Genomic DNA, 21820 nt, shown 5'->3' on the forward strand with positions numbered 1-21820 from the left:
TTGCATTTCTGTACTTTGTGAAATAAGGTTTAAATCATTGAAATATAAATCTAAGGACGGGCCTTACGGACACTAAGAATGGGGGCAGTACAGCAGTGTCACACACACGAATTCGAGCCAATCGTGCAGTCTAACGCCGCAACGCGATTGGTTGATGAGTTCGCATCACGCGCGCGATTGGTTGCAACTAGTTGCGTTAGACTGCACGATTGGCTCGAATTAGAGAGTGACACCACTGAACTAGCGCCATTCTTAGTGCCCGTAAGGCCCGTCCTTACATATATATGTCAATGGTTTAAATAAATAAATGTTTATTTTTTATTTTACGAATGTGCACAAAATAATAACAATAATTTTCTAAGCCTATTTACAAAGAGTGACGTTAAAATTCTGTTAGCAACATATCAATAGCCCTGAAACTGTAGCAGAAACTTTCCGTCCATCTCGCAGATAGAAGCGGATCAGTCGGACATCTAAAACGAATATTACACAAAATAAAAATATGAATTTAAACTGAAATTTTATAAATAAGGTAATTTAATAAAAGACAAAACATAATTTGAAATAAAATAATGAAAAACTAAAAAAGAATATAATTTTCTATACTCATACAAGGAACATAAAGTAAGCATATTAATTTTATCAATGTAATCGTCATGCCTCATTTCGAGGAAAAAAGATTCATATCACCTGGCAACATTTATAAATAATGGCGGCTGACGAAAATTTGGATTTTTGTATTTACAATTACGTAAAAATATCACATTAAACTCGCTACTTACGCGTGAAATGTTATATCAGGCGGTTTGTTTTTATTCACTGATGTGTCGTGACAGTAATTCCCCGCACAAACAACCATCTTTCTTGTATTTTTTAATTTATAACCGGGAGGTGTACACAAACCAACTCGACCTTGAGTACTGCGAGGGCCGATCGGATACGATGACACGAGTGCGACATAATGTCGTACTCGAAATGGCTTCACTAGGGATGTACAGACTAGGCATCTATGCTAATTATAAATCTATGTTTACGAGCCATTTGCTCTCTGAAACATTATCATTATTTGAGACATGTTAAGGATAGATGCCTTTTTCAAGAAATTTTAAGTCTAGCCGTGGAAGGTTTTGGCACATATGGACGAAACGCGTGCACTTATGCTTATGTTCACAGCGGCACTGAGGCTTGCCAGGGGAGAGCTTGCTATTATATGTATAGTGGAGTTTTACTTCCAAAGTTCTGCTACTAGTACAAAATAAAATCGAGGCATCTATCCCACTGGGGCATCTATCCTGGAATTACCCTAAGCTAAGCTAGATATATTTTAATTTCAAACCGATAGTGTAAGTTTAGCACTAGTTTCCGAAATATTTTGCAATGTGACAGATAGACAAAAAGACTCGCACCATAAGGCCTCTTTTTGTACCTTCCGTTGCTATGCAACTTAAATATTTACAAAACAATTGTGACATTCTTCTATCAAAAATACATTATTTAGAAAGATTGTTGATTTATACTTTTGGTATCATGGAACATTGTTATTTATGTAACTTTGTGGGAACCGAAATTTGAAACCGTACGCACAGCATGGAAGAGTACGAACTGAGAAAACTTTTAGAAACCAAGAACGGATGTCGAATCCCGAAGATGCGGCCCGTACCAGATGTTCGTCTTATGGACAACTTACCATTTACTCCGCAACCATCCTACAACCGGATCAAGGTATTTATTTATCAACTATAAACTAGCTGTTGCCCACGACTTCATCCGCGTGGATTTATTTCCCGAAACAAACTTTTTAACCCCAGTAGGGCCTGAACTTTTCAGAAGCACTAAAATTATTTTTCGTATTTTCTAATATTTTCTCTCCCTACTAATTCCAAGTTTCTAATCAAATCGTTCCCGTGACAAATTTTCAACCCCTTTTTAACCCCTTAGGGGTTGAATTTCCAAAATCGCTGAAATTACTTATTTAATATTCCTTTCACGAAGATTCAAGTTCCTAACTTAAAATGAAACTTGAACGCCATACAAATGTTCAACTTTTTAACACCCTTAGGGGTAGATTTTTTCAAAAGTGAGTGAAAAGTGTCTTGTACACTTTTTATGTACATGCAAACAAGTGTGCAAATTTCAACATTATATCTTTTGTAGTTTCGGCTCCACGTTGTTGAATCAGCATAGGCTTAGCATAGCATAGAGCATGGAAGCGCTGCGATAGGATAAACTACCCGTCCCACAGAATGGTATTTGGTCCTAAACGTTGGCCAAAAATATTTTGTAATGCCTAATTCCTTCCTAACAATATTTTAGTTTAGTTTTAGTTTTTGGCATTTAAGATCAATCAAGGTTTTCATTGCAAATTTATTCAAATTCAAAATGCTTTACTACGACTACTTCAATGGCTGCTTGAGTGACCCGAAAAGGACTTTGGCTTCTTTCTGACAAACACCACTCAGTCCTGTTCTGCGCCACTTTCCGTCTTTTAGGGCTGAGTGCCAGCCCAGCAGTACCTAGGACGCCCGGATGGACGTTCTCCAACCGGGTGCCCCACACAACTTTCAACGTTTTTCAAATAGTTTTCTTAAAAAATGTAATGAGATTTTTGTCATAAATGGTATTCCAATTAGTCGTTTTATCCGGATATCAACTTAATAATTATCCGAATAGTAAATGAGACGGAATAAACGGATATCCGGATTGTAAGCCCTAACCTAGCTATGCTATGGTTCCGTAGTTACCCGTCCGTCAAATTAGACTTTTTTGCAAAAATGCAAAAACTAGTCAATCGATTATAGATTAGATTAGATATTTCATGAAAGAGAATTACATAATAAATTTGCATTGATGTCAAAAATATAAGAATTTCTATCATATATTCGCTATAGTTATCCTTGAAAGTCTTTACTGAGCTTTAGTTTCACGATTTTTCTATATTTTTTGGACCCAAGGTTCTAAAGATGGAGACGGGGAAGTATCGAATGTCCCCACGAAAAAAAACCACCAAAAATAGGGGGGTGCATTAGGGTGGCTGTTTTTTACTGAAATACATGTATACTATAAGGTATATTCTATAACGTACAATTGCAATTTTGATTTAGATATAGTGAGAAACAATATTAAAACTTCCTTTGATATTGCAAAATGTGTTTTTAGGGTTCCGTACCCAAAGGGTCAAATGGGACCGTATGTCCGTATTAATGAGACTCCGATGTGAAATGATAAATGAATTAAATCAGGCAAGTTCAAAAGTCGGCTTAGAAATGAACCTCGACAAAACAAAAGTGATGACTAACCGCCATACATCACCCATTTTGATCAACAAGATATCCCTTGAATTCGTAGCAAAATATATATATTTGGGCAAACAAATATCATTTAGGTAATACAGACAGAAACTTAGAAGAGGTGGAGCGGAGAGTTGCAATCACATGGAAAAAATATTGGGCTCATAAAGAAATTTTCAAGTCACAACTGCCGCTATCACTTAAGAAAATAGTTATGGACACGGCTATACTTCCATGTCTTACTTATGGTTGCCAAACATGGACGTTTGACACCAAAACTAGAAATAAAATTCAGACCACGCAAAGGCGAATGGAAAGAAGCAGTATGGGACTAAGGCTCAAAGATAGAGTGAGAAATGCTGACCTCCGCAAGAAATCCAAAGTTACCGACGCCTTAACTTTCGCGCTGAAGAGCAAGTGGAAGTGGGCAGGCCACGTCGCTAGGTACGAGGATAACCGTTGGACTCGGAGAGCGGTTGATTGGACCGGACCGACAGGAAAAAGATCGATTGGCCGTCCGTACGCTAGATGGACAGACGAAATAGTGGCAATAACAGGCCGAGGATGGCTAAAAACAGCAAAAGACAGAACAACGTGGCATACCTTGGAGGAGGCTTTTACCCGAAGGGGGTCCATCCAAAAATTAAATTAAAATTTATAAATATCTAAATTCTAACAATCTAAATACCAATAATTGAAAAGAAATTAATTATAATTAAATATAATTCATCCCAATTATGTTAAATTTACCAGTGCATAGATATTCAATAAGTATTAATTTATATTATTCAAATTACATCGTATGTTAACGCACTATAGAATTATTATTGCAATTATTAGATTTTTTTTTTGCATGGACAAATAAAGCTTTTTTATTTATTTATTTATAAAGTATTTCCACGTACAATCCACAGTGAAAACCAACACAATACGGTCCAGTCAAAAAAATATTAATATTTAAAAATTATGAAATTTGAGCGGATCGAACAGTCACATCACGGACACTCGGCGAACGGTAACTTTCGGCCAAGCCTACACACGTGTTGGATGCCTTAGCGTGTTGTATTTTTCGTTATTATTAAAACAATGGCTTAAAGGGGGTAGAACTAAAATAAAAATAAAATTATTTAGGGTCAAAAACCACTGCGTGCGTCCCTCTTTAAGTAGGTACCTACTTAACACAGAAAAAAAAGCGGCCAAGTGCGAGTCGGACTCGCCCATGATGGGTTCCGTACCATTTATGACGTATTAAAAAAAAACTACTTACTAGATCTCGTTCAAACCAATTTTCGGTGGAAGTTTGCATGGTAATGTACAAAACAATAAAATAAATCATTCTCTTATTTTAGAAGTTACAGGGGGGCACACATTTTACCACTTTGGAAGTGTCTCTCGCGCAAACTATTCAGTTTAGAAAAAAATGATATTAGAAACCTCAATATCATTTTTGAAGACCTATCCATAGATACATTAGATACCCCACACGTATGGGTTTGATGAAAAAAGATTTTTTGAGTTTCAGTTCGAAGTATGGGGAACCCCCAAAATTTATTGTTTTTTTTTTCTATTTTTGTGTGAAAATCTTAATGCGGTTCATAGAATACATCTACTTACCAAGTTTGAACAGTATAGCTTTTATAGTTTCGAAAAAAAGTGGCTGTGACATAAACGGACAGACAGACGGACATGACGAATCTATAAGGGTTCCGTTTTTTGCCATTTGGCTACGGAACCCTAAAAACGAGACGGGTAGTCTATTTCGCACGCTAGATAGGTACTGCAGCGGTGCTCCTGTGCTCAGCCTACTGGAGTATTTGACTAATCGTATAAGCTGAAACCTGCAAATATACTAGGTATATTTGCAGGTTTCAACGGTTCTTTAGTACTTAGTAAAACTATTTAAAGCTAACCTTGAAGCTCATAAATTTTCAAGGGTTGACCGAAACCTGGCATATAACACTGCAAATTCAGCAGGCACGTAAGGCAATAACATTATAGTCGCAACTCTGAGTCACAATACTGTTTTTGTACATTACGATACAAGTGCGAAAAATAGCGATTTTAAAACGAGTGGCGATAAATTAAAACACGACAGAAGGGAGTGTTTTAAATCGACACGAGTTGCGAATGACCTATTCGCACATGTATCGTACAACGTTTTACAGTACATGTGGCCCTTAAAATGTTTGACACAGTAACGTAATATGCTAAATTGCGCACTAGTGCGGTAAAGTAGCACCATATGTACTGTAATAGTCCATTACGATACAAGTGCGAAAAATAGGAAATTGGAAACGAGTGGCGATAAATTTAAACACGACCGAAGGGAGTGTTTTAAATCGACACGAGTTGCGAATTCCCTATTCGAACATGTATCGTACAACATTTTACAGTACATATGGCCCTTTAAATGTTCGACATAGTAACGTAATATGCTAATTTTCGCACTAGTGCGGTAAAGTAGCACCATATGTACTGTAAATTATTTTTATAATATACTACTTACTTCAATGTGTTTGTTTTACCCCACCTGATCTTGAATGTGTTCCTTGCGTATGTACCTACATACATAGACGCAGGTGCAAGGATGTAGGTTACAACACGGTGATTATTAGGCATCATTTTTTACATTAAACCCAGGACATTGTTGTTTTATGACTTTTTTATATTTGTACTTTTTCAGGAGAAGCAAAAATTATTTCGACAAGTCTTGGAAGAGAAAGCGTCGGAGAGGAAGGTTAAAATCGCTCGCGGTCCTCTGCCACGCCGCGAACGCGACCGACTCGAGTTCGTGCAAGAAAGATACATCGCCTCGCTTAAGGAGTGCGCTGATAAAATACAACCACCTCCCATGCTCAAGTCATGGGAAAAAAGGATTATAAGCCTCGTGCCGGCCAAACTACGTAACGCATTCCCCTCCTTCACCGAAGATCTAATAAATGAAAGCAAGTCCGAGTGGAATCGATACCTTCATGACCACGGCGTGAAAACTGTTATTCGTGACGTGCCAGGCGTCTCACGCAAAAGGTATGAAGAACCATTATTTAAATTCAATGGGGTTACCCCTAATTACGAGAAAATGCTCAAGTTTCGTACGAAACTTCAAGCAGGCTCTCTAATTTTACATCCTTTTATAAGACTTGTTGTTGAGTCATCGGAGAAAACGTTTCCGCCATACATCATATGTTTGAAAAAATATAGAGCTATGGGACCAATGGATTTGAGTGAGTTTCGAGCAAAGGTTATGGAAGAAATCAAGCGCGCAGATTATTTGGTATCAAGCACTTGGTACGCAATACTTGTAAATTGGTTGAAAAATCCGAGATGTCTACGGGGTATGCGGCCTAAGCGGATTCCACAGTTCGTACGTTGTGCTACAAAAATGATTTCAATGCAAATACAAGAACTAATGCGCAGATCTATAGACGCAATTATTAATGCGTTGAAGGATCCAGATTCCGTGCCTATTTTAAACTTGGCGCTTGATTTCGACGGAGAATTTATCTATGATGAGACTCTGGAAACTGTCTATCAAACTTTTCATGATATAGTGGATGCAATATCAAATATATCTCAGCGGTTAATGCCAATCGAACAATATCTTCGATTACCTTACGACTTCGATGCTTTGCCGGTTCAATACAACCATTGGTTGCGCTTTGATGGACATGACAGACTGCAAAAACAATTATATGTTGTATTTGATCCACTTGTTAAGTATTTAGAACAGCTTCGTTTACAATATGACATGCTCTACGGTACTCCAGCGAAAACAGCACTCTTACAATTTATTGAACATGCAACAACCTTCGAGGAATCTCGCAATAAGATATTGTACTTTCAGAATATAGATTCAGATATTACTGCAGTATTAGAAAACGCATACTTTAATCCTTCCGTGGTATGTCAACTAAGAATGGTAGCTGGATTGAAAAGGAAGGCCTTAGAATTCATAAATGATATCATAGCAGGAATAGTGAAAACACATATGGCTGAGAATGAAAGCATTTGTAATGAATTTGAAATAATTAAAGTTAAAGCGCTTACTGAACCTAAGTCAGCGGCTGAATTAATTGAACAAGGTGTTTATATTTTACACGCTAAAACTGTATTAGTTGAACAGTTAAAAGAAAAGATATCAACGCAAATAAATATTATTTCCAATCTTCTTGAAATGACTTCTCTCTCACCTGAACATGTAGCATCTAATACACGAACAGTTAATTGGATAAAAGACATAAAACCTATTTTTGACAGAAACGCTGCTGCATACGAAGAATTTAAAGGGGAAATGGAAGATAATCTACACCGTAAAGTAGCGCATATAAACAAAGAAGTAGCGGAAATGCTTCCTTACTTGGAGCAACTTGACTATATGGATGACATCGATCACACTCTGGAGTACCTTGAGTATTTACGCAAATTTGCCTATCGTTTGGCTGACTGTGATAAAATAGTTGAATGGATAAATCACGAAGAAAAAACATTTAAATTCCCAATTACGAATTTTACTGACTTAGAAGAGCTTAAAGACTACATATTACCATTCTATAATCTTGTTCATCTTGCTCATAAGTGGAAACGTAGCTATTATACTTGGATGGATGGTGTATTTGAATATTTAGATCATGAACAAATTGAACAAGATCATGACTTTTACTACAAAGAATTTTTGAAGCTTTCTAAGGTATACCGAACAAAAGTTAAACAACAGATCGTCGAGGGAAATGAAAGACGATTTCAAGGTGCACCTGATGATACAGATATGAATAATGTTCCGGCTCCTATGAAACTTTGCGCTCAGGCGGTTGCTGAACTCAAAGATTGGCGTCCGAATGTACAGATGGCACATATAATGTGTAATCGAGCTTTAGTGCAAAGACATTGGGATGAAATGTCGTCTATAGCTGGATTCGATCTGACACCTACTGCAGGCACCACTTTAAGAAAAATAATCAATTTTAATCTGTGGGGTGAAATCGACCAATATGATATAATTAGTGTAGCTGCAACGAAAGAGCTGGCACTGATAACTAATCTAAATAAGATGATAGCCGAATGGACTGATATATGTTTCAAAACGAGCCCATACAAAGACTCTGGTATTTATATATTATCTGGGCTTGATGATATTCAAAGTGTTTTAGACGATCATATACTTAAAACTATAGGTATGAGAGGTTCTGCATTTGTAAAACCATTTGAACCACAAGTTCGCGCGTGGTACGAAAAGATTATAAGAGTAAATTCAACTGTTGATGAATGGGGAAAGGTTCAAAGTCAATGGCTATATTTGTTACCTATATTTTCTTCTAAAGATATAGTAGCACAAATGCCGGAAGAAGGTGTCATGTTCGTTGAAGTGAATAACATATATCGAAGATACATGGGCAGTGTTGCTAAGGATCCTCATGCTTTAGAAATCGCGGGAGGAATGGGTGTCTTAGAATCATTTAAAATCGCATCCGCCATGTTAGAAAAGATTAACGACGGCGTTAACAATTATTTGGAAAAGAAACGACTTTATTTTCCGAGATTTTTCTTCTTATCTAATGATGAAATGTTAGAAATACTATCTGAAACAAAAAACCCACTCAAAGTACAGCCTCATTTAAAAAAATGTTTTGAAGGGATTAATAGATTGGTTTTTGATCCAGTATTTAATATATCAGCCATGATATCAATGGAAACAGAGCAAGTAGAGTTTCTTGAAATCATAAGTGTAGAAGCTGCAAGAGGTTCTGTAGAAAAGTGGCTTGTGCAAGTAGAAGAACAGATGCTTAAGGCTGTTAAAATGGAAACGGAGTTGTCCTACTATGAATATCCAACTTTAGGACGTGTGGAATGGATATTATCGTGGGAAGGCATGGTGGTGCTAGCTGTATCTCAAATTTACTGGGCTGTCGATGTTCATGAAGCTTTAGCTACACACAAACTACAAGAACTTGAAGCTTTTTATAAACATTTGAGTAAGCAACTGAATGAAACTGTTGCTGTGATTAGACGTACTGACTTGACAAAGCTTAGCAGTATTACCGTAAAAGCACTTATTGTAATAGATGTGCACGCAAAAGATGTAATCTTTGAACTTGTCGGTAAAAATGTTACAGAAGTCACTGATTTTCAATGGTTGGCACAACTGCGTTATTACTGGGAAGAGGAGAGGGTATATGTTAAAATTATTAATGCTACTGTAAATTATGCTTACGAATATTTAGGAAACTCCGATAGGTTAGTAATAACGCCTTTGACGGATAGGTGCTATCGGACCCTAATTGGTGCGTACTACTTACACTTAAACGGAGCTCCTGAAGGTCCTGCCGGTACCGGAAAAACAGAAACTACAAAGGATTTGGCCAAAGCCCTTGCTGTTCAATGTGTAGTGTTCAATTGTTCTGATGGCTTAGATTATAAAGCTATGGGGAAATTCTTTAAAGGCTTAGCATCTTGTGGTGCATGGGTATGTTTTGATGAATTTAATCGAATAGAAGTAGAAGTGTTATCTGTAATAGCTCAGCAAATTTTATGTATTGTTCGAGCAGTGAGAGCAAAGGCAGAGACGTTTGACTTTGAAGGTACTATACTGACTTTAAATCCAGCTTGTTATGTGTGCATTACAATGAATCCTGGCTATGCGGGAAGATCAGAACTACCAGATAACCTGAAAGTACTATTTCGCACTGTAGCTATGATGGTTCCGGACTATGCAATGATAGGAGAAATATCTCTGTACTCATTTGGATTTCTAGACGCTCGAAATTTATCGGTAAAAATAGTTACAACATACAAACTTTGCTCTGAACAGCTGTCTTCTCAAAATCATTACGATTACGGAATGAGAGCAGTTAAAACCGTATTATCTGCTGCCGGCAATTTAAAAAGAAGTTTTCCACATGAAAATGAAAGTATATTACTCCTGAGATCAATAACAGATGTAAATTTACCAAAATTTTTATCGTTTGACGTACCTTTGTTCGAAGGCATTATTTCCGATCTTTTTCCAGGTATAACATTACCAAAACCCGACTATGAAGCTTTCTTGGATGCTTGTCATTATACGTGCCGACGTAATAATCTACAACCGGAGGATTGCTTTTTGTTAAAAATAATTCAGACTTACGAAATGATGATAGTCAGACACGGGTTCATGTTAGTCGGTGATCCTTTTTCTGGTAAATCTATGACATTAAAAATATTGTCAGAGTCATTAACTTTAATGGAAGAAAGAAATCAACCGGGAGGCTGTGCATGCACCTACAAAGTCCTTAATCCTAAAGCTGTAACAATGGGACAACTGTACGGCGCATTTGACCCCGTTTCATATGAATGGACAGATGGTATTGTAGCTACAATGTTCAGAAACTTTGCTGCTGAAGACACACCAGAAAGGAAATGGATTGTTTTTGATGGTCCCGTGGACGCTGTATGGATTGAAAATATGAATACTGTTTTGGATGATAATAAAAAACTGTGTTTAACTTCTGGCGAAGTAATGGCCATGTCAAACGTAATGTCAATGATATTTGAAGTTATGGATCTTTCACAGGCTTCTCCGGCTACAGTATCTAGATGCGGTATGATTTACATGGAATCTTCGTCGCTAGGATTCGCTCCATTTTATACATCTTGGTTAAAAACATTAAACCCTATATGGATTGATGAAAACGAACAATACATCTATGATATGTGTGAATGGCTACTAGATCCACTCGTGTATTACGTTCGAAGAAATTGTGGTCAGTTGGTAACAGCTGGTGAAGTTAATTTAGTAATAAGCACTCTGCGTCTCATTGAAATGCTTATGGATAACGCCATTGAAGGAGAAGAAGATACAAAATACACACGTTGTTGGTTTCTAGCCTCTCTGATGACTGCCTTGGTGTGGGGTGTGGGCGGAATATTAAATACAGATTCCCGTGAAAAATTTGACGATCTCGTTAAAGAGTATTTTCGAGGTGAACAGGGAATCCCACAAAATATTGAACGTTTGGATGTTTCTATTCCTTCTGAGGGTATGATCATTGACCATTATTACATGTATAAGAGCAAAGGTTGTTGGAAGCCGTGGCCTGATTTTGTGAAAGCAGTTGTAGTTAAAGAAGAAATCAATCTTTTACAAACTGTGATACCAACATTAGAGACGGAGAAATTTATGTATTTATTAAAACTACATACAAAATTCAACCGACCTATAATGTTGATCGGACCAACTGGAACTGGGAAGAGTTTTTATGTTCAAAATTTTTTAATGACTAGAATCGACATGGAAAGATACACACCAGGTTTTATAACATTTACAACCACAACGTCTGCGAACCAAACACAAGAATTAGTGATTTCTAAATTAAACAAACGAAGAAAAAATATTTACGGTCCTCCAAAAGGAAAACTAGCCATCATATTTATAGATGATATGAACATGCCCGCTAAAGAGGTGTATGGTGCACAACCAGCTATTGAATTACTCAGACTTTATTTTGACCAAAAACATTGGTATGATTTAAAGACTACAGACAAATTGTATCTACTTGATACATTCTTCTACGGAGCCATCGGCCCCGTCGGTGGCAGTCGGCAGTTGATATATCCAAGAATGTTGCGTCATTTCAATATTTATTCAATAAATGAGTTTTCTAAGGAGAGTATGACGAAAATATTTACTAGTCTTTTACAACTTGGTTGGAAGAGAAACGGATTTGGGCAAGATACTCAACCAACAATAGTTAACATAATTGCAGCTACAATGGAAATTTACGAGCAGGCTGGTCAGGGGTTACGACCAACGCCTGCCAAGTCCCATTATATATTCAATTTAAGGGATTTTTCAAGAGTCATTCAGGGTTGTACATTGTTAAGAAGGGAATCGGCTGAAAGTAAAAAAACTTTTGTTCGAGTTTGGGTACATGAAATAATGCGTGTATTTTATGATAGACTTGTAGACGAAGATGACCGTACTTGGTTCTATGACCTTTTAAAAAAGTGTACCCGTGATTTCATGAAAGATACGTTTGAATCCGCATTAGATACGTATGCCAATGAGAAAGGTGAAGTGACGCAGGAGACCATCAAAGCTATGATGTTTGGTTGTTACTTAGACTTGGACAGTAGTGAAGGCGAAAGGCGTTACGATGAGTTGCCTTCTAAGGAAGTGTTTCTAAACATTGCTATAGCTATGTTAGTCGAATATAATACTATGCATAAAGCAAAAATGAACATTGTATTGTTCGATTATGCATTAGAACACTTGTCAAAAATATGTCGTCTCTTGTCTATGCCTTCAGGGAATGCTTTACTCGTTGGTGTTGGTGGTTCGGGTCGTCAGTCTCTGACACGACTAGCATGTACAGTATTAGGTCAAAATGTTTTTCAACCAGAAATCACTAAAGCGTACGGCGTTAAAGATTGGCAGGATGATGTGAAATTAGTGCTTCGAGAATCAGGCGGACTTAATAAAGACACTACATTTTTGTTTACTGAGAGTCAAATAAAAGAAGAAGTTTTTATTCAAAACTTAGACAGTTTGCTAAATTCGGGTGAAGTTCCTAATTTATATGGTTTAGATGAGAAACAAGAAATTCTTGAGTTAGTGCGGTTGGCAGCACAAGGCGGTAACAGAAATTTAGATATAGGTCCTCTTCAAATTTTGGCTTTCTTCATTGCAAGGTGTAAGGCAAAATTACATTGCGTATTGTGCTTTAGTCCGATCGGTGGCGCGTTCCGAATAAGATTGAGACTTTATCCAGCGTTGGTTAATTGTTGTACCATAGATTGGTACGACAGCTGGCCAGAAGATGCCTTAACAATGGTCGCTCATCATTATATGGTGAAAGTTAATGTACCTGATAAAGTAAAATCGGCTGCTGTTGTAGCATGTAAACAATTTCACGTGGACGCTCGCAAAGTATCTGCAGATTTCTATAGCCAATTTCGCAGAAAAACTTACATAACATCTGCTTCTTACTTGGATCTAATTAAGTCATTTACATCGTTAACCAACAAAAAACAGAGGGAACTAAGAGCAGCTAAACTTAGGTATATGAATGGATTAGACAAACTTGGTCAAGCAGCTGAAGCTGTGGCTATAATGCAGCGTGATTTAAATGAGCTGAAACCCAAACTCATTGTTATGGCTGAGAAATCTGTAAAAATGATGCAGAATATAGAAAAAGAAACAGAGATTGCCGACAAAGCCGCTGCACAGGTTAGAGAAGATCAAAAAGTTGCCAATGTACAAGCAGCAGCTGCAACAGAGTTGAAAAAAGATTGTGAAGCGGATTTAGCTCTAGCATTACCTATCTTGGAAGATGCAGTAGCAGCCTTGAACACGCTAAAACCAGGAGATATAACAATAGTGAAATCAATGAAAAATCCACCAGCCACTGTCAAGATGGTCATGGCTGCAGTTTGTGTTATGAAAGGTATACCTCCAGATAAAATTCCGGATCCTGACAATCCAGGAAAAAAAATATTTGACTATTGGGGGCCGAGTAAAAGAATACTAGGCGACATGAGTTTCTTGGAATCTCTGAAAAGTTACGACAAGGACAATATACCTGTCGAAACAATGAAAAAAATTAGAAAAGAATATTTGCCCAATAAAGACTTTAAGCCTCATATAATTGCCAAAGCATCTGCTGCCGCTGAAGGATTGTGTAAATGGATTATCGCTATGGACATGTACGATGCAGTTGCCAAAGTGGTAGCTCCAAAGAAGGCTAAGTTAAACGCTGCAGAAAAAGAGTTCTCAGAAACTATGGCCTTATTGGAGGAAAAAAAAGCAATGGTTGCTCGCTTAGAAGCTAAACTAGCTGAGTTAAACGAGTCGTTGGCGGAAGCAAACATTCAAAAGAAAGCTCTTGAAGATGAAGTACAGCTATGTATAGATAAATTATGGAGAGCTGAAAAATTAATTGGTGGTTTAGGAGGAGAGAAAGTACGCTGGACCGCTGCTGCTGAGAATTTGCAATTATTATACGATAATTTAGCTGGAGACATGCTGGTTTCATGTGGAATAATTGCATATTTAGCCCCTTATACGTTACCCGTGAGAACTGCCATTACAGAGCAATGGCGCCAATTAGTAATCAAACTTGATATGCCACATTCTGAAGTATATGTCCTAAAAGACGTCTTAGGTTCTGATATTAAAATACAGAATTGGTGCATTGCGGGGTTACCTAGAGATGCTTTCTCTATTGACAATGGCATTATACAAGACAATTCTATGAGATGGTCTTTACTGGTAGACCCACAAGGACAAGCAAATAAATGGATCAAAACAATGGAAAAATCGAATGATCTTCAAGTTCTTAAGTTTACTGATGGCAATTATATGAAAGTCATTGAAACTTGCTTAGAGTATGGTAAACCTGCTTTAATTGATTGTATTTTAGAAGACGTAGAGGCCCCATTAGATCCAGTTTTATTGAAAAATACGTATATGCAAGGTGGTAAAGAATACATTGCTCTTGGTGAGAATGTCATAGAGTATCATCCCAATTTTAGACTTTACATGACTACAAAACTACGAAACCCTCATTATCTCCCAGAAGTATTCAATAAAGTAACTTTAATTAATTTTGCTCTGACTAAGGACGGCTTAGAAGATCAATTACTTGGAATTGTAGTAGCTAAAGAGCGCCCTGACTTGCAAGAAAAACGTGAAAAACTCATAGTTCAAGGCGCAGCTAATAAAGCCGCCCTCAAAGGTGTAGAAGATGATATTTTGCGCACCTTACAAGAATCTAAAGGCGACATTTTAGAGGATGAATCTGCTATAGAAGTTTTAGATTCGTCTAAAATACTGGCTATTGATATAATGAAAAAACAAGAGGCTAGCTTGGAAACTGAAATTGTTATAGAGAAGTTTCGACTTGGATATAGACCGATAGCTTCACATTCTGCAATATTATATTATTGCGTCACAGAACTGCCGAATGTAGATCCCATGTATCAATATTCATTGACATGGTTTATAAGTCTTTACATTATATCGATTGAGAATGCCAACAAATCGAAAGATTTGGATAAGAGATTAAAATTTCTGAAAGACACATTTACTTATAATTTATATAGCAATGTATGTAGATCATTGTTCGATAAAGATAAACTTATGTTTTCTTTTATCATGTGCTCTAAAATGATGCTGGCCGCAGAGGAAATGCAATACGACGAATTAATTTTTTTAATAACTGGAGGGATTGCTGTCGAGAATCTTCTGGTAAAACCCAAAGACTGGATACCAGATAAAGCTTGGGATGAAATATGTAGACTTGATGACTTGCCGGCTTTTTGTGGAGTAAAAAAGGATTTTTTAAGTAAGCTAGATGTATGGAAAGAAATTTATGATGATTTGAACCCACAAAACAAGCCTTTGCCTGGTAAGTGGGATAAATTAAGCCCTTTTCAAAAACTCCTAATTGTAAGAGTATTAAGACCTGATAAATTAACAATAGCAGTTTCTGAATTTGTAGAAAAACAATTGGGTCGTAATTATATCACCCCGCCGCCCTTCGACATTGGAAAATCTTTTGCAGACTCCAACTGCCTGGCCCCTTTAATATTTATCCTTTCGCCGGGTTCAGATCCCATGGGTGCACTTATAAAATATTGTGAAAAAATGGGTTACTCTAATAGGTTCAGCTCAATATCATTAGGGCAAGGACAAGGGCCCATAGCTAAAGCAATGATAGAAAGAGCTCAATTAGAATCAGGTTGGGTATGTTTACAAAACTGCCACTTAGCTGTGTCTTGGCTACCTGTACTCGAAAAAATTATTGAAGGTTTTGACTTAACGAACACTGACCTTAGTTTCAGACTTTGGTTGACAAGCTACCCTTCTGACAGGTTTCCTCAATCTGTTTTACAAGTGGGTGTAAAGATGACTAATGAACCCCCGACCGGGCTACAGCATAATTTAAATCGGTCTTATAATTCAGAACCATTAAAAGAACCCGAATTCTATGAAGGTTGCCCGGGAAAAGACAAAGCATTCAGCAAACTTTTGTATGGCATAAGTTTCTTTCATGCAGTGGTACAGGAACGAAAAAAATTTGGTCCACTAGGTTGGAATATTCAATATGGTTTTAACGATTCGGACTTTCAAATATCCGTTCTGCAGTTGCAATTGTTCTTAAATCAGTATGAAGAAATTCAGTATGTGGCCATAAAGTATTTAACAGGTGAATGCAATTATGGGGGTCGTGTCACCGATGATTGGGATAGACGACTTATTACTACGATTTTAGACAACTATGTTAATCCAGGAGTTGTAAACGACCCTAACCATACGTTCTGTGACATTGGACCACAGTACGGCCTACCTCGCAGATGCGAGTACCAAGACTATTTAAAGCATATTGAATCTGTTCCTGTCAATCCACCTCCAGAGGTTTACGGTCTGCATATGAATGCGGGAATAACTCGTGATTATTCTATATCTATGGCTCTAACTGGAGCGTTAGTACTCGTAGAAGGAACAGACAGTGGGGGCGAAGGTGGAAATACAGAAGCAGTACTTGTACACATGGCAGGGGAAATATTGTCCAAACTTCCTCCTGCGTTTGATGTTGAAATAGCTCAAAAAAAATATCCCGTGGATTATAATGAATCTATGAATACAGTACTAGTGCAAGAAATGCAAAGGTTTAATAAACTACTTACCGAAATCAGGAGCTCTTTGCTAGACTTGCAAAAAGCTGTTAAAGGTCTTATTGTGATGTCTCCGGCTTTAGATCTTCAATCCAATGCGATGCTACTGGGTAAAATACCAGGCAACTGGAGCAAAGTCTCTTATCCTAGCCTGAAGCCCTTACCTAGTTACGTTACAGATTTTGTAGAAAGACTGAACAAGTTACAGACGTGGTACGAACAAGGCAAACCGTCTACGTTTTGGCTCTCAGGCTTTTTTTTCACGCAAGCTTTTCTAACTGGATCGGTCCAAAACTATGCTAGGTCTAAAAAAATCCCAATAGATTTACTAATTTTTGACTTTGAAGTTCGTCGCGTAGATTACGAAACAGAAGCTGCTGAGTACGGAGTTTACGTAGAAGGTCTTTTCATGGATGGCGGCCGATGGGACAGAAAGGAATATGCAATAGCCGAACAGCTCCCAAAAATATTGAATGATAACATGCCCGCCATTTGGCTATATCCGACAGTAAAATCAGAATTTCGTGAAGGCACAAGATACAAATGTCCTCTATATAAAACATTAGAAAGAAAAGGCGTTCTGGCGACCACCGGACATTCTTCCAATTTCGTGCTACCATTTTTTTTGCCTTCCCACATGCCGCCTGCACATTGGATTAAACGAAGTGTTGCCTTATTATTGCAGTTGGATAATTAGACAGTATTTTAAAATAATGAACTTTGGTGCTTAGTTGTTGTAGCAAGCTACCGTGCCCTAAGGGTTCAAAAGTACAGCCTCTCTAGGCATACCTACAGTAGGTACTAGATCTTTGTCTGACTCTTATTCGCGCGAAATTGTACGCACTTGGTCTTGTTTATCAACTTAAACGTTTCGCACACTAGGTAAATTTAACGAAACGTATTTTACGAGACGTCCATCATGAGTTTTTGACTTGTGTATAGTTTACTATCGCAGCTTTGTAACAATTATATTATGTACTTATCATAAGTAGACGCAAACAGCAATCAAGGATTTGTGGGGACTTTTAAATATAAACTGCCCTAGAGTTTATAGTATTAACATATGAAATTGACTATTTAACAACATAATTAAATAGAGAATTTCGATCACATTGTGCGACAAATTGTCTTGTCTGGACAGGGCTTAGTACTATAACCAGTGGGGCGACACTCCTCCTTTCGGCCATTCTCGGCTCCGTTCGGCTCAGCATTGCTTCGAGCAATTATTAGGGTTGGCACAACTTGACGTCCCTATGCGTGCACAAGCACAGATAAGATAATCCTTGAATTTTGACAACCCTCAATAGCCGAAAGGGATAGTGCCATACATTAGAAAGGAACAGCATGACTCGACGAATTGCTGACAAACTTCGGTTTTGTAGGCAGTATCATTTCTGTACGGTAGTAGTAGTACTATTAATTATTCTGTATAACCAGCGAACGAAAAAACATAGAAGACTAACCTCAAACAAAAACAAAATATCAGCGTAAAAGTGGCCCCACTATTAAAACACGCAATACTAATAACGGTCCAATTGCAACTCGTCAAAGTTCAGGTCTTGTTTTCTTCGACGAAACTTCATTTTGACCATGATTAGTCAATTTAAACCACCCGAACTATGATTGGTCTATTATAAAATGAGGCGCTGTGATTGGCTGTAGCGTTGTCACTTCAAAATACATGTCAATGGAAACCAACTCTAGGTAGACGGTTTCATGCAATATAGACTAGTTTTGAATGCAATATTTTTGTATGATAATTTATTATTTTATTTAAAGGCTTATTATTTGTTCGTTTATCGCACGGTTTAAAGGCAATTAAGCCTTCGAACCAATTAATACATTGTGTCGTTCATCTTATAGGGCACCTGCGACGTTTAGTTAGTTGTCACAGAAATATGTCAGATGTAAATTAATGTAAATTTGATAGTTCAAAATTGGAAAAATACAGCTGGCATTCGGGATTTTGGATTTTACTCTGATCAAGATAAAAACCGATATCTGAGGATCCGAGAGACCTTTTATTATGAATTTGATATCAAAATTTAAAAAAAATTGCCGCGGTTTGAATTTTAGAATTTTTCACCCGATCAAGGTGAAAATCGATACCTATCTGAGGATCCGAGCGGCTCTTCATTATGATTCTGAAGTCATATTTGGTAAAAGCGCTCTCCATCTTGAATATCTCCATTTTTGCTCTTATCATGATCATTCATCATAAGTATATAAGCAAACACGGAGAAATTTAAGATGTCGGGCGTTTTTGTCAAATTTGTCGCTCGGATCCTTAGATATCGATTTTCATCTCGATCAGAGCCAAGATGCAGAAATCCAAGATGGCGGGCGTTTGTTTCATTTTTGACCTCATATTCATTATAATAAAGGTCCTCTAGGATCCTCAGATACCGATTTTCATCTTGATCAGAGCAAACATGCAGAAATTCGTATTGAACAGGTCGTCATAGGAACAGTTTGTATGGGAAAATATCATGATTGTTTTTACTGTTTTCCTCGCATTCTTTCTATATTTTTTCACCGTTCAAACCGTCCCTGGACCTAGAAATATTCAAATACCAAAATAAGCCAAATCGGTCCAGCCGTCCGCGAACTTAACGAAAAGTTATAAATGGCAGCGAGATACCGGGACTTAGTAAGAAAGTACACATAAAAAACCTCCACCTACAACGGCGATTCGTATTTACTATCATTCGTATTTAAATTATTAAAACAACAACCTGAACAAATTAATAAGTAATGAAAGTTTCTTAATATCGATGGTTGTTTAATAGTATTTTATGCAACAGTTGTATAAGAAGGGTCAAAAAAGGCGAGTGGCGTGAGTTACAATGTGAGCCGGAGCCGAAGGCGTAGGCGAACATTGTAAAGGAATACGCCACGAGAATTTTTTGACCTACTTATACAACGTTGCATACAATATTTTTCCTACGAGTCAACAAAAATAAATCTTAATTTAGGTAAACAAATTACAGCAAAAGTATATAGCCAAGACGCGCGAGCATACCTTGTTACGCGCCCGGCCCGCCCCGGGCCGCGGCCGGTCGGTCGGCGACACCTCCTCGTAACTCATGAGGCCCTGGTACTTGCTACTTGCTAAATTAATTTTTTGGACAGTTTTTTCTCAATTTTGGCCACCGTAGCCTACGGAGACTAACAAGCAACGCTAAGCGGTCTTCGTAGTCTATGGGTGTTGCTATATTACGGGTGTCACATGCGTGTTTCTGACTTATGAAGTAATTATTTTTACTATGCAACCAAATGAATATTTTGCATGTTGGCAGCAATGCACTTAGTTTAAAACTGTATTCGTTTTGGTTTTGTTAGGTTGGTAGCCATTAATCGCAGTAACGTTATAGCTTATAAAAGCACAAGAGCTTTTATGAGGAATAGACAATATAGACTTTTCTTGAAACCTTTTATGTATGTTCTTATATTCGTGTTAATGAATGCATAAATGACAGATAACAGTAGAGGAGTAGGAAAAATGTATAACATCATCCCCATATAAAGGCTGTTGTGATCAAGAGAAATCAAAATAATATATGATCCTAGCTAAACTATACGTGAAAAATAATCCCATATTTTTTCCAGTGTTTGTTGGAACGACTAGCACATCATTTATCCGTACAATAAAGCATATTTTTTTGTTAAAGATATAATTTGAATACTTCTTACTATGACTGTGACAACGGCCCGCCATTTGCGAACTAAATAGTTCCGCGGCACAAAGTTGACGCCCCGCCCGCTTCGGCACAATGTGTGTGGGGTCATTTTGCAGAGCTAGTTCGTCATCTATGTTTATTATCAATCGCTGGCTATAACATTCTAGGTTAACCTTCTAACTAATCTGACTACACGAACAGTACATTAAGGCAGTGTCTTACCTGAGCGAATAACTCGCGAAAGCGAAGCGGCGCGGGTGAATTCAATCCTTTGATACCTATAGCCCCCTCCAGACTGCGCGTGAATCGCGGCGCGACTTCGCGGAGTGAACATACCGGGACGTTGACGTAGACTCCACACTCGCACAAGCGCTGGTTCACGACAAGATGGCGCCGAAGCGTCAGCTGATCGGATTTAGTTTGCGGCAAGGTACTGATGACAAGGACTGGGAACTGTTAAATTGATTTTTGGTTGATCAAGTTCGCACCCAATATAACCAAGTAGCCGCCATAGAATGTTATGATAGTTTAGATTAACCGACTCGTGAGTGAGCGAATCGCGGTGCGAAGCGATCGCGAGTGTGGAGTCTTGCAAGTTCGCGCTTCGCGTCTCCTTTGACGCGGGCCAAATACCGACAAAAAACGGGGAATAAGGCGCGAAGGCGTTAACAATCTGCGAAATCGACGCGAGGGCTCTCCACACTCGCGTTCGCGGCTTCGCGCCTTGATTCGCGCACGAGTGGGGAGGGCCCTTATGGAAGTGTCCTACGTGGGCGATCTCCGAATGCCGTTGGGCCTCCGCGCCGCGCCGCGTCGCATTCTCGAGTCGTCGCCCACGTAAGCCGTTGCGTTAGTAGTATTTAATATTTTACTTATACCTTTGTTTGTAATGCTTGTCTTATTTTAATGTTAAATAATGAATAAATCATGGTTATAGAATTATGATTGTATTTGTTTCGGTAATCGGGGAAATCCTGAAGAAAGGCCAGGTCTAGAGCACCTTAAACCAGCGAGCGTGTACGTATAAGGAATGTTATTATTATTATTTGTATGTCTTTCCATATCTCGGGACCATGGGGTCCCGGACCTTTGGGAGGCATGCGTGGGGCCGAAGCCAACAGCGCAGAGGCCCTTTTAGACAAATTTCATGTTATGTAATACACCAGCTAGAACCCATTCACGGGTACAAATAGATACCCGTAA

The 21820-nt window shown here is 38.0% G+C and overlaps 1 protein-coding gene across 1 annotated transcript; it reads left to right on the forward strand.

The window, feature by feature from the left end:
* The first annotated feature begins 1217 nt into the window (after positions 1 to 1217).
* LOC133527411 (dynein axonemal heavy chain 12-like) lies at positions 1218 to 21556 on the forward strand. The gene is made up of 2 exons (XM_061864413.1): positions 1218 to 1722; positions 5971 to 21556. The coding sequence occupies exons 1-2, from the start codon at positions 1588 to 1590 to the stop codon at positions 17632 to 17634; spliced, it is 11799 nt and encodes a 3932-aa protein (XP_061720397.1). The 5' UTR covers positions 1218 to 1587; the 3' UTR covers positions 17635 to 21556.
* The last annotated feature ends 264 nt before the right edge of the window (positions 21557 to 21820 follow it).

Source organism: Cydia pomonella, chromosome 18 (assembly GCF_033807575.1).
Source record: "Cydia pomonella isolate Wapato2018A chromosome 18, ilCydPomo1, whole genome shotgun sequence".
NCBI lineage: Eukaryota > Metazoa > Arthropoda > Insecta > Lepidoptera > Tortricidae > Cydia > Cydia pomonella.

Coding starts and splice junctions, on each gene's coding strand:
- LOC133527411 (XM_061864413.1), top strand. CDS start 1,588: ATGGAAGAGTACGAACTGAGAAAACTTTTAGAAACCAAGAACGGATGT. Junction 1,723..5,970: donor CATCCTACAACCGGATCAAG/GTATTTATTTAT, acceptor GTACTTTTTCAG/GAGAAGCAAAAATTATTTCG.